Source organism: Balaenoptera ricei, chromosome 10 (genome assembly GCF_028023285.1).
Source record: "Balaenoptera ricei isolate mBalRic1 chromosome 10, mBalRic1.hap2, whole genome shotgun sequence".
Lineage (NCBI taxonomy): Eukaryota > Metazoa > Chordata > Mammalia > Artiodactyla > Balaenopteridae > Balaenoptera > Balaenoptera ricei.
The window spans coordinates 8,833,895-8,848,133 of NC_082648.1; the positions used below are offsets into that span (position 1 = coordinate 8,833,895).

At 38.3% G+C, this 14,239-nt stretch overlaps 1 protein-coding gene across 2 annotated transcripts; it reads right to left on the minus strand.

Annotated features, from left to right (window-relative positions):
- Positions 1 to 135: 135 nt before the first annotated feature.
- MAGOHB (mago homolog B, exon junction complex subunit) lies at positions 136 to 13,845 on the minus strand. Of its 2 annotated transcripts, none has more exons than XM_059935296.1 (5): positions 13,691 to 13,845; positions 11,459 to 11,517; positions 10,666 to 10,776; positions 8,299 to 8,381; positions 136 to 206 (listed from the first exon to the last, which is right to left on the minus strand). In XM_059935296.1, the coding sequence occupies exons 1-5, from the start codon at positions 13,782 to 13,784 to the stop codon at positions 179 to 181; spliced, it is 375 nt and encodes a 124-aa protein (XP_059791279.1). In that variant the 5' UTR covers positions 13,785 to 13,845; the 3' UTR covers positions 136 to 178. The 2 variants fall into 2 exon arrangements, with proteins under 2 accessions (XP_059791279.1, XP_059791278.1); XM_059935295.1 differs by lacking the exon at positions 136 to 206 and adding an exon at positions 6,498 to 6,857.
- Between the last annotated feature and the right edge of the window lie 394 nt (positions 13,846 to 14,239).

Consider the following 14,239-nt stretch of genomic DNA (forward strand, 5'->3'; position numbering starts at 1 on the left):
ATATGTATTACCAAATGCCCTCCAGAAAAGTTGTTCCTATTTATACAACACTAGTGTGAAAGTGTTCACATTTGATATTTTTAAGAGATACTGGTGAATTATTCTTCTGCTTGAGTTTCATCCACGAATCTTACCTCACATGAAGACCTATAATCTTCCAGTGAAAAGAAATTCATTTCTATAAGTCTGTTTCTATGAGCCAGGCCCTGTGGGGGAAGAGGAGTGAGGTGGGAAACATAGGTGAAACTGATTATGCAGAGACAAACCCAGCCCTATTTCACTAGGTTCTAACCACATTCCTTGCTTATTCTTTTCTTCCCTTACCAACCTCCAGCCACAACTAACCATCACCCTTTGGAAGGCATCCCCATTCTTCACCTCCCACGTCTCTTCCAAACTACTTTACAAACACAGTCTACTGAATGTTCTGACCACTAGGACCCCGCTAGGTTATGCTGCCTGTTGTCTGGCTGTCAGCTGACCCACTCCTATCCTCCGATGCAATTCTTAATCTCAGAATCACCATTGAGTCTGCCACTTGTCATCACAGGCAGGCAGTCAGCTGAATTACCTCCCAGAGACTAATTTAATTCAGTCGCACAAAGTTTCATGAGTGGAGTCTGGACACTTCAGGAACACTGACTGCTGTGCATTTTCTTCTCTCTTTACCCTCATCCTGGATTGACTTTGTCAATCTCAAAACAGAAAGATCCCGAGCCCTCAATCCCAAAGCCAGAAATGAATGAATGAAGTCTGCTGAGCGAACGTAGGGAGTAGGGGTGGGAGAAATAGTAATGGTTGTCAAAAGGTGGCAGAGAGAGATGCCATCATTTGCTGGAGGACTGCTGTGTGTATAACCATATTGAAACCTCCCAACGCTGACAGCTATTTATTGTCACCCCCTCTTACAAATGAAGAAGCTAATGTTAAGAAGGTAATTGACTTACCAAAGAACACATTATTGCTAATTCTTGACCCATGTTTAAAATCAGGCCTGATTGAATACATAGAGCACAGATGGGCTTTGGATTCAGAAGAGCCTGGATTTTCAACTAATCTCTTGCCACCAAGCATGAATTCTGGAACCGGTCAGATCTGGCTTGAAATACCAGAAATACTTGAGGCAAGTCACTTCACTTCTTTAAACCTCAGATTCGACAAAAGTAAAATATTGCTTTTGCTTCCCAAGATTGTAGGGTATATAAAGCGCTAACCAGACCTAATGCTAACGTTCATTAAACGTTAAATACTATTATTTGAAGTCCAAGATTCAAATCCTTTCTAGCTGTAAAAATTTGAACTCGTCACTCCAAATCTTCAAGCCTGTTTCTTCACACATTCAATAAGAATGTCACTCACTTTATGTATCTGGAAGAATTCAATTAGATTAGCACTGCAGCTAGGATTTCTTAGACTTCAAAAATAAGTAAATATTCATTTTTTTCTCTTTCTTCAAGGGGTCTATAAAGAGTGAAAGAGCCAGGACTGCAATCCAGAAATGCTGACACACTGAGCTAGGAGTGCAGATGCTTAGAAGGAAGCGGGGGTGGGCGGGGGGACCGGGGTGGGGGTGGGGTGGAGGCGGTGCGTATTAACACAATTTAGGAGCTGGGAAACATGGCAGCATCCCACTGCCTCTATAGAAAAAGGCATTCCATGACCTCAGATCTGGTTATTTTATATCTTACGCCCCATGGAGATATTGGTGATGTTGAGCTTTTTTTCTCTTTTGTTTTACATGCTCATAGCTGGAAAGAGGGTGGATAGCTCTCATGATGGAGGCTAAGACAGGGGCAGAACATATTTTTACACTTACATAGTCGTCTGTTTCCTCTGTATAAACTCCATACCATGAGAACATCGGTCCCATTCGTTATTCTAACTGTAGCACATGGAAGAGATATGAGGCCTACATGTGCCCTTGATGAACGAGGTGGTTAAAGGTAAGAACTGACTACAAAATCTAGAGTTTTCATAGTTTCGTAGAGAGACATCATGAGATTAATAACGGGAAAGCCAAATTATGTAGCTGCTCCCTCTAAGCTCTAGTTTCTTTTTATTACTAAGCTCTGATTTCTGGGAAAGGCAAATTTCTTCTTAAATGAGAAGACAAACCAGCATCAGAAGATAACAGCAGTAACTTCAGACAGGACTAACTGAAACTCTTAGCATTGTCGTTTGGTCAAAGCACAAAATGGAAGCACTAAACTTCATCTATCACACCCACTCCTTAAGAAAACAGAAAGATGAATAATTTGAAGAATGTTTTGAATGTTCTTGTACATTGTCTTCCGAATTCACCTTTGTGCAAAACACAGATAACACATACACAACATGAATACATAAAGCATTCATTTACTTCCTGGCTGCTTAAAGGCGTTCTTCATTTAGGAAACCACACCTTTTACCCGTCCCTTCCTGATGATATTAACTTCGTCAGCCAGAAGCTTAGCACACAGCTTCTAGTCACACCTTCAAACCTCAATGGCTTATCATTTCACAGCAGCAGGCTGTTCTTCCTGTCGCAGCCTAAAGTGAAGGCTTCGAGAATAACCACCAGTTCCCAGGGAAAGATGGTCTTTACTCCTCTTATTGGGAGGAGTAACCTCACCTGGCCAGGTTCCCCCCTCCATGGCTATTTGTCCTAATGCCTCACCTTTATGCCACTGAGCCATATGAAATTTCCTGGCTCTTACAGTAAAAACTCAAAAGAACACCTTGTTTGAGGTTTCCTGTTTCCCTAATTAGCTACTTTATTTGTCCTTCTCTTGACCATAAAAGCTATTCTAATGCTCTAGAGAATTTCTCTATTGTCCCAGCTGGTCTCCAGCAGTCAATCAAACAGGAAGCATCCTTCCTCCAACTTCTAACTAAATGAGAGGAACACCTGAGGAAATAAGAAAGCATGAAAAAATAATGGCAAAAAAAAGGATTTTGGATAACTATTTAGACTCTGTGCCACTAAGGGATAAAGCCTATTCACAGGTTGAAAGGGAAAATAGTTCTGTGAAGTAGTGCCATAATGAAGAATTTCAGTTCTTCAGTGTTCTTGCCACTGTATCACATGATTTGGACTCTAAGCTCCTCCTCAAATCATTCATTTACCTTTGTTATTTTTATTAATTTTTTTGGATTTTCAATCTAGCTCATTGCCATATAATGCTAGGAAACCAATTATGAAAATAATCAAAAAACTTAAGGTCCACACAAAAACCTGAACACACATGTTTATAGCAGCTTTATTTAGAATGGCCAAAACTTGGAAGCAACCAAGATGTCCTTCAGTAAGTGAATGGATAAACAAACTGTGGTACATGCAGACAATGGAATATTATTCAGCCTTAAAAAGAAATGAGCTATCAAGCCATGAAAAGACATGGAAGAATCTTAAATGTGTATTACTGAGTGAAAGAAGGCAGTCTGAAAAGGCTACAGACTGTATGATTCCAACTATATGACTTTATTGAAAAGGCAAAACTATGGAGACAGTAAATAGATTAGAAGTTGCTGGCGGTTAGGGGTAGAGAGAAACGAATAGACAGAGGACTTTTAGGGTAGTGAAAATACACTCTATGATACCATAATAATGGATACATCATTATACATTTTTTCCAAACCTACAGAATGTACACGGCCAAGAGTGAAACCTAATAATGTAGGTTCATCAGTTGTAACAAATGTACCACTCTGGTGGGAGATGTTGATAATGGGGGAAGCTATGCATGAGTTGGGGGGCAGGGAATATACAGGAAATCTCTGTACTTCCCTCTCAATTTTGCTGTGAACCTAAAACTGCTCTAAAAAAATAGTTTTAAAAAAAAAAATCATATGGATCAGTCATTGAACTTACAGCACAACCCATGTTCACAGGTTTCACACATTTCAAATGAAAACAAAGTAGTCTAACAATAGGATATATAAAATAATCTCATGTATATTCATATTTTAAATGCCCACATGAATAGACTCAGCCTGATATCAATGAAATATCTACCTGTACTTTTAACAGTAAGAAGAGGCACAAAACCTGGTTTTTCTTTCATATAAAGCACTTTTTTTTTTTAAATCTCTGCCTCATACGTTACTATGGCTAAGAGGAAACATTAAAGATTATTTAGCCCAACCCTTGACTTCAAAGACCAGAGGTTTAAACATTTGACAGCATTAAGCAACTCTTTCCACCATGCCCCGCTATCCTTGACCCTTAGAAAAAGTTCCAGATTTAGCATTGGTTTCATGGCAGAGATACCACCATTTACCCGACTGGTAGTCCTCCCCAGAAGGTCAAATTCCACCAGAGGTTGGTCAGCTTTCAGCTTTCCGTGGGTTATGTCTCTCAAAGGTTTTCTTGACCTCAAGCCAAGTTAAGATGGTGTTACTAGGGCAATACTACAGATTTCCACTCCCCAATTTATAATATTAAATATCTATTTCTCTATCTACAATAATTATTGGGGCACAGTAGGAATAGGCACATGTAGGCACAACAGGAAAAGAGAAATATAATAATGCATAGTTTTTATTACATTCATGTAAAAGAGGGACATGTGGGAAACGGGGTGGGGGGCATATGGGAATTCTTTGTGCTACCTTTTCAATTTTTTGTAAATCTATAATTTAAAAAATAAAGTATATTTTGTAAACAAACAAACAAACATATATATATATATATAAATAAAATAGAACAGTAGAGCCTGGCGGATCATCCCGCTTTTCACCCGTCCTCTTTGCTGTGCTGTATTGGTTGCTTTGACTGAGGAACTCAGACTGTACACAGAACTGAGGATCACAGTTGGGCCACATCCAAAAGACACATCCTTATCCACTGTGTTCGAACATACAACTCTGTGGTATGTGCATTTGAAAAATGCATGGTAATGAAAGGTATCCATAGCGACAGAAATGAATCTCTTACACCTCAGACTAAGTTACAAAGACAAATAATCTGAAGGCAGTAAATATAAAAGACAATAAAATGCTGAAAAAATTTTTACAAAGCACCTACTATATAGAAAAGACTGTGTTAGATGATGGGTAGTGACACTCCATCCCATGAAGGGGCAAATGAAGGGATGAGGCACAAAATCAACACTTGAAAAGTAAATTTAGGGCTTCCCTGGTGGTGCAGTGGTTAAGAATCCGCCTGCCAATGCAGGGGACATGAGTTCGAGCCCTGGTCCGGGAAGATCCCACGTGCCGCGGAGCAACTAGGCCCGTGCGCCACAACTACTGAGCCTGCGCTCTAGAGCCCACGAGCCACAACTACTGAAGCCCACGCACCTAGAGCCCATGCTCCGCAACAAGAGAAGCCACCGCAATGAGAAGCCCTCGCACCACAACGAAGAGTAGCCCCCGCTCGCCGCAACTAGAGAAAGCCTGCGTGCAGCAACAAAGACCCAGCGCAGCCAAAAATAATAGATAAATAAATTTATAAAAAAATAAAAATAAGTCTATTGGCACCAATTATACCAGTTTTTCCACCCATAAGTGAGAAATCAACATGATATGACTTATAATAGAATTATTACAGTAAATGAAAAATGTTAATTATAGAATCTAGATTGGCATATGGGTGTTCATTTTACAATTCTTTCAAGTTTTCTACGTTTGAAATTCTTCATAATAAAATGGTGGAAAATACTATTTTTAATTAAATAGGACTATAAATTCAGTTATATTAGCCACATCTCAAGTACTCAGTAGCCACATGTAGTATCCAGTGGCTACCCTATCGGACTGCTCAGATACAGAACATCTCTATTACCGCACAGAAGTTTACTGGACAGAGCTGCTCAGGAGCCCCGGTGAGCCTTCAGACACCAATTCTTCCACCCTAAGGTCCCTGGGCAAAGTAGATGATGACTAACAGGACTGCATACTTTGAGTGGAAGGTTCAGATGGAAAAGTCACAGAATATCAGGGCACTAGCTACTAAGAGGAGAAGTAATCCAGTCTACCAGGAAGAGGTTGAAGGGAACTGAGAAATATGACTGGGACCTGTGTTCATTAGGAGTTAGGATATAAATACACACACACACACACATATATACGTAAGTCTAAATTTTAAGTAATTTTTAGAGCTGAGAACTCACTTACTTCCCACAGATATACAAAATATATACATTGTGAAATAATGGAAAAAGGAGCATAATAAAAGATATGCCTAATTTGGGGTACTGACTTTTATCTTCGTAACCTTGAGGAAATCACTGCTTATACAAAAACATTTAAATGTGAATGACCCCTGAGGGGTTAGTGACAAATGTAAAAAATCCAAAACCTTCTATAAACAACTTCTATAAGCACCAAAAAATTAAATCCCATCAGGTACGGTACAAACAAGGGAAGATCTACAATTGCCTTTAAATGGATGGGAATCTGGCTACATGTTTCTACGTGAAAGACCCTCTGCCATAGAATGCACCTACTAGAACAATTTTCATCTTTAAAGTGAATCAGAGATACAGCCTCCTGAAGGAAAAAATGCACTCTCCATCCAGGCTTTGATATATTTTATTGGAGCAAAACTTCAATAAAGGTGGCTTTTATTTAGAGAATTTAATGTGTGTGGGGACTATCCAATCCCCTTGGACCCAAGTGAAGATAACCATTAAGCCTGTTTATGTATTTTCTTATTTTCAATTTGCATACAAAAGAAGCTTGCTTCACATTCATAAAAACCCCAACATCATAAATGACAAACCCTCCCTCACCCATCCCTTAATTAAATATAAACAAGTTTCAAAAAACACACAATTTAGATTGGTTTAATCTTGAAATGTAATCCAATAAGACTAAAAACTAAACATTTCAGGTCCTGTACCAAATAGTAAAATACTCGAAGACCTTCAGGATCCCTAAAATTTAAAAAGATAAAAGTTACTTTTTTCTTCCTAAAATGAAACAACATAATAGTACAAATTAATTCCTAAAACAAAACAAAGACCAAAAACCTAAAACAATTAAGTTAAAGGAATTCTGAGGAGAAAGGAAGCATTTTCTGATAACTAAAATGGATATCCTGAACAATTCCCATCTCTATCTTTTCTGTAAGAAAAAAATACATAAATTTCTTCATCAGTATTCATTTCATATTTAAAGTGTTTATTTCCTTATAAAAAATAACATTTATGCATCACAAAAATGTTTAAGGCAAATAAAATTATAAAGATAGAAAAAAGAAACTCAATACTATATAATGTCATTCCTCATGGAATAATTATAAATATTTTGGTATTTCCCTAATTTTTTTCATAATTAAAATCATTCACTGTGGCCTTTTAAACATTACTTTTTCCATTACATTAAAAAAAATTCACAAATAATTTTTAATTAATTTAGCAATTCTCTCCTTGTTAGTATTTGGATTGTTTTCCAATTATTAATAAGGTTTTAATGAACATCTCTATGAATAATAAAGTTTTTTCATTATTTCAGAGTATTTCCTAGGATAGATGGATGCTCAGGAATGAAATTAGCTGGACAAAGATAAAAGAAAAATACTAACAGCTTTTGATGCATATTATCAAATTGCTTTCCAAAAAACACTGTTATCAATTTACAATCCCAGTAGGAAACAAATGCCACATCCTCACCAACTATAGGAAAATAGATGTGACAGTTTAAAAGTATCGCGCCAGTCTTTATGAACATAGCCATTTGTATCCAGTAGTTATGCATTCATTCCTTTCTCCTTTCCTCTATAAATTATAAAGCACCTATTGTGTGCCAGGCATTGCACTAACTTTGAGATACGGCAAGGTTCTCAGGGAGCTTACACTGAAGCCAGTTAAGCAAACAAATAAGTTATTACAATTTAGGGGGATAGGAAAAAGACGCTATAAGAACATTTTGAGGGGAAAGAGTGGAAAGAAATAATTGGAGGCAGAGAGATTTTTCAGACAGTGGTATATGGTACCGCACTTACAGAGCTTGGGAAGACACAGGTAGCTAAAGCCATACTTAAGCTATACTGGGGCTTTTTCCATTTCTTTCAAGTATTAAATCCAAGGAGGAGAATGATGTTATATGGGACTAATAAGGCTGATAAATCCAATACAGATTTCTTTTAAATTTTGTGACGCTGTGTCCAGATTAAGATTTTTTTTGGCAATCAGTAAAATATACCGCTAACTTCTTTGATAACAAGTCTTCACTATTATAAAAATGAGGATTACATATACATAATAAACTGATACAGGTTGCAATTAAAATAATCTTCCCAAACTGGCTATAGTTCTAAAATGAGCCCCTCTAATAAATTATGTCAATTTAGTCAAAATGCTTTAACATACTCACTTTGACTGATTAACATCAATAAGAGAACCTATTTTTGATGTGGTAAAAGAAATGTGTTCATCTCCAATTACAATTTCAAGCTCCTGAAAAAAATAAAGCAGAGAAATGTAGTTAATATAAAAATCCATCCCACAAGATATATGTATTCTTGCTACCAAGAAGTCCCAATTTTTGCTGCAAGTTTTCTAGCCATCATAGAGGAGGAAAAAAAAACGAAGCGACCTGTTAGCTATGAACTATGTAAAACAAAACCTCACCAGCTCCTCAGGTGTCCCCAGTATCAGGATGAATCAGGAATTGCTTTCCAGGGGCTTCTCTGGCAGCGCAGGGGTTAAGAATCCGCCTGCCAGTGCAGGGGACACAGGTTCGAGCCCTGGTCCGGGAAGATCCCACATGCCATGGAGTAACTAAGCCCATGAGCCACAACTACTGAAGCCCATGCTCCGCAACAAGAGAAGCCACAGCAACGTGAAGCCCGCGAACCACAACGAAAAGTAGCCTCTGCTCGCCGCCAACTAGAGAAAGCCCATGCGCAGCAACAAAGACCCAGCGCAGCCATAAATAAATAAATAGAAAGAAATGTAGATGTTAAAAAAAAAAGGGAAATCACGAAAAAAATAGAAAAAAAAAAAGAATTGCTTTCCAGAGATCTCAAAAAGATGATGCTATCGAATGAATGATATACTTATGAGTGACACAGAAATGTTTCTTATAGTGTGAGTAAAACTAGTAATATGGGTATAAGCCTATTTTTAATATAATAAATACAAACACATTTACCCTTTCTACCAGGCTCTACAAATAAACTGCATAGTATTAATAATAGCACTACTTAGCACCCACTATGTGTCAGGCCCGGTGCTAGGGACTTTACAAACATTCTCTGTAATCCCTAAAATTGGGCTAATAAAGCCTACCCTTCTCAGGCCAGCTTTATTTGCCTAATTTTACAATGTGAAATCCAAGACTCATAAAGCAGAGGAAAAAAACTGTTGATGTAGAACCACTAGTAAGTGATGGTACTAATATTTGAATCCTGGACTATAATACTGAAAGATTCATACTCTTTTGTCTTCACAAAACAATTAAAATTAAGAACTAGTAAAACAAACATAACATAATATAGGCATTTCTAGTGTGCCAAAATTAAGTATAAATTTTTCTCCATATTTTATCTGCAAATCTAAAATGAAGAAGTAAGAGGCTACGTCTGTAGTGATTTTTCAGTTTAAATTAACAGATGACCTTAAAGACACTCCTAGCTATGTATTTGAGCAGAAAATCTAATTATGCACAGTTTATGGCACACACAAAATGGAGAATTAAATAAGACTCTCAAACAATCACAAAATCTTTGACTTAAAGATCCAACAGACAATTTCTGGAGCATGAGTAATCCTCCCCACTAACCAAAACACACGAACACATCACCAAGTGGGTAGATGAAAACACTGTCCTCTCCCTGAGTCTAAAAGAGATAACAAAAGGCTTGTTGCTGTTTTTAATGCAAACGTATGTATGTATAAAACAAACAGATCTAAATTTACTTCTTAAAAGTGTTTGCAGTGCATAAAATAAATACTGTTAACTATTACCTTTGCTTTCCTAAATAACATTTCTTTAAAGAGAAGTGTTAAGTTACTGCTACAGAGAGTCAGCATCTATTAGATTTCGCCACATTTTCTTCTAGTCAAAGAAGTTGTTATACAGTATAATCCTCGGGAATATACAAAAGCGAAATTAAATGTTTCTTCCTCCTGGGGTCATATCTCATTTCTCCAACAGATGAAAAGACCCAATTCAGAAATCAAACTGGCTTTCTACAGAGTGAAATTAGGCCTTCAGAGCTCTTCAGCAGCCCATCGATTTTTCTGAAGGGAATATGAGAGGCAAAGGCAATGGTCAGTTGGAACAAAGAAACCAATCAAATCACTCTCTGGGGCATAAAGATGCAAGTAAGAACTTTCAAAGTTATAAATCTGGCGAAAGTGAATTTTACGTAGTCAATGAGAATGCTAATTCTCAAATTTAACAAACACTTGTGTTTTTTCCTACCTATTTTTATTTCCTAATAAAATTAACCAATAATAGCAATTATTCATAACATTGTGAAAACATCTTAACTTTAGCTGCGGTGGCCGCAGAGAAGAGTGTTCAGAAAGATGTCTAAACTGACGCCGTCACTACCAGGCGGCAGCACAGAAAATGACGCAAAGTGAAATAAAATTATAAAGTATTTACCAGGTGCCTACTAAATGGAAGACCCAAGACCCAATGAGGAGCTATTCTAAATAAACAAGGAGAAACATAACAATTATATTAACAACTTTTAGTATTTACGCATTTCAAGAATTATTAAATACGAACCTGCCGGCCAACCCTGTCAGGGGGAGGCCACAAAGCATCATCTTCTTTTGTAATCTCACTGTCATCAATAATTCTCTTCAGTTCCTCCATTACACTCTTGTGTACATAAGCCTGAAAACAAGTTATAAAAATTTCAGTGTCTCTCTATTTCTCGACACAACTCAGAAGCAAATAGTAAAACAGAGTTACAAACCCTGAGTATTCAAATAGAACATTAAAGAAAAATTTAATTCTGATTCTAAAAGTACAAGATGGGAGAGAATCATTCTTCCTTATGATGTTGCTTCACTCTCTTGCCCTTTCCTTTAAAACATATTTTTCCCTCTTCTCAACACCAGCCCCATCCTGAAACCTTGTATTCTGCCTTTGTAACACAGGACTCAAATACCTGTGGGTGGTCAACACAACATCTATGAGGTGAACAGTGACAAATACAAATACACATCACGGTTAGTGCTTTGAACTTTTTCTTATACCTAACTTTTGAGACTTTCATTTAAAATTCATACTGTGTTTAAAACATAATTATCAATTAGTTTTAAATAATGAATAGAGTAAAAACACAAAGTTAATTATAAAATGAATTAAATGATACACTCGAATGTGGGACTACAACTTAATATATTCAGATTGCTTCTTTTGTTGTTATAGATGCTACAATCAGAAGCCTTTTTCAATCTATACATCGGCTTCTTCTTTACAGCCTCAGATGTACTTTAAATATGTAAATAAAACCATAGACATGAGGTAAACAGGCTTAATATAAAAAATTACACATCTGTAAAAAACTTACCTCTTTTCTGATCATGACATCATTTTTATAATTGCTGTTGTTAGCATATCTAAGTTTTCCTGTGGGAAGTGGAAAAAAATTCAATCTATAACAGCAAAAACTGCTAAAATATAAAGAAATGACATTATAAGCAATTCTGAAGGTAAAAACCATTTTATACTACTACTTTTATTAATATTTCCTCCCTCCTGGCCATAAGATCAATGCTGAACATGTATTTGCTGTTAAGTTGGCTGAAGTTGAAGCCAGTCAACTTTTTAAACTCCATGCCTTCAATACAATTCCATATAATGGGAGGGCCATTTTCAAGGCCCATTTTCTTAAGCTATGTCATGATCTAGACAGGGAATCTGAAAAAGGAACTAACATTTCTTCTAAAGTTTACATTACATGTCTTATTGGTGTTGAGTTACCCAGAACATTTAATCTAATCTGTAAAACAACCCTAAAAAGTATGTTTTATTCTCTCACCTATTCATAGTTGAGAAAACAGAGAGTTAAGTAACTTGCCCAGGGTCACACAAGATTCAGACCTAGATCTACCTTCTTCCAATACACATGCTTTCCCCACTACTCCAAAATGTTCTTTTAATTATTTTCCTTCAAATTAATGTACTATGGCAATGCTACTGTTTTAGAATTGTAATTAAGAAGCACACAAACTATATCTTCTGAATAAAAATTGACCAGTTTGTTACCTGATCTACATTTAATTTTGATGTATTCCCTAATGTATGCTTCTCCTCACGGCTAGTCAGTTGCCCAGATACAGATGTAATGCGATCCTGAGCCTCTAAAATGACAGGTTATCCTAATGAGGAGAACCCCTTAGGAATCACTGTCTTTGGGACTCATCATTACTTATGGAAAGGTTGTGGAATGGTGTGGTGGCAGATGAGAACCAGTGTTCTGGAACGAAATTTCCCTGATAATCTTAGACTACTTAATTTACGTGACTGGCTAAAAGTGATACGGACAAGCTAAAAGTTGTTCACAGGCCAAGGCCCTGAAAACAGTATCACACGAAGAAAGAACAGATGGAGAATTCAGGTAAATTTGGCTCCTTAGCTGAATTTAGAAAAGACTTGGGGAGAACCAGGGAGAGTAAGGTGATTAAGGTTTCTAAATAATTGCAGAGCCAAAGTTACCCTGGCTTCTACATGAAATGTGCGATGTTCTTCCCCCCCTTCCTAATATGTGATCCTCCCTTAATTTTTCTTTCATGCCTTCACAGAATTTTGTCCAAAGCATGAACACAGCACTTAATATCTATACTGCCTTACGGTTAGTTTCATGTCTATGTCACCCACCAAGGTATAACTCCTTGAGGGGAATTAAAGAGTCTTATGCACTACTGTCCCTTCAATTTTTGTTTTTACATGTTGCCCAGCACATAATATGCATTCAAAAAAGAAAAGTCTATGCAGTTGGACTGTCGTTGTTACAATTAGAATTCAATATACAGTACAACCATCTAAAGAGAATCAGAGCTGTCAAAAGACAGAATTTGCTGCACTTTCCTTGGGCAGCAGGCACTTTCACCTCATAGGGCTCTCAGCAGTCTGACTCCTTTTTTCCCCCTCAGAGACCAAGAAAAAAACTACTCTCGTTTCAAGACTCACCTCAACTGTCACCTTCTCTAAAAAGACTGCTACTCTTTCATGTAGAACTAACCACGCCCCTTCTTTATAGTCTTAATGCATCCTATAGGGAACAACTGTATTTAGGCACCCCAAACACGTCATTACACTCATTTTTCTACACGTGGGGCTCCCCGCTTCAGAGCAGGCCTCATTCGTTTTTCTCGACATTTTGCCTTCCATACAGCGCCTGAATGAATAAAAAAGATGAATGGGCAGTCCGAAATTTACTGTTCACCGGAAGATTTGAAGCATCCATGCGTCCACCGCGTGGTGGAGATGTTCTCACAAACGTTCAAGTATTAGGTCGATAAACTAGACGGCCTTTAAGGTCCCTTCCGGTGAACTGATGCTAGGATTCTGAACTTTACTATCTGACAGGATCGGCTTTTCTTAATTAACTGACACCAATTTACTCGTTTATTCACAAAGCCAATGTACGCTTCCTATTTTCCTTAAGCTCCTCGGCCCTACTGCACACTCGCCAGCCGGCGGAGGCTCGCCCACCCACCCCAACTCCTCCGCGGCCTCTCCACCTCGCTTCCCCCTGCTCAGCACCGCGCTTCGTTGCCGCGGCCGCTTTTCTGCTCACCGTCCGGCCGAAACTCAAATTCCAGAAACTCGTGTCCAAACTTTCCCTTGTGCCCTACATAGTAGCGCAGGTAGAAATCGCTGGCCATAGCCATCTTTGTCCCCGAAAAGCCCGCCGCAGGCCCAGCAGACGTGCCGCCGGGCGCCTGGCAGTGACGTCAGTCGCCCAGGATAAACGCGTCACTGCGGCCCTTCCGCCTCCCACGACCCCAGAGGAAAGCGGCCGGGCGGAGACTCGAGTGAGAGACCCGGAGGCGCGCGGGGGGGGCGGGGGGGGGCGGGGCGGGCGGCAGCGACCTGAACTTTGCTTTACTAGGGTTGGAAGCATATTATTTTCAAAATTCAGTAGATCATATTCTATTAGGAAAGCAAAGAAGTGTAGAAATATGAAAGCATTTGTTATGGGCTTGGAACTAAGGTTTGCCAGTCGCTCTGACTTTTCGGGTCTCCAATTCTCGCGGCATCCGTGAGGTGGGTGTGCCCTTATTCCCCTGATTCGTGGAGTGAGTAAAGACAAAGCCCAGAATCAGAATGGCACATCGGAAAAACA

Coding starts and splice junctions, on each gene's coding strand:
- MAGOHB (XM_059935295.1), bottom strand. CDS start 13,784: ATGGCTATGGCCAGCGATTTCTACCTGCGCTACTATGTAGGGCACAAG. Junction 11,518..13,690: donor ATTTGAGTTTCGGCCGGACG/GTGAGCAGAAAA, acceptor CACTTCCCACAG/GAAAACTTAGATATGCTAAC. Junction 10,777..11,458: donor ATGTCATGATCAGAAAAGAG/GTAAGTTTTTTA, acceptor ACTTGTTTTCAG/GCTTATGTACACAAGAGTGT.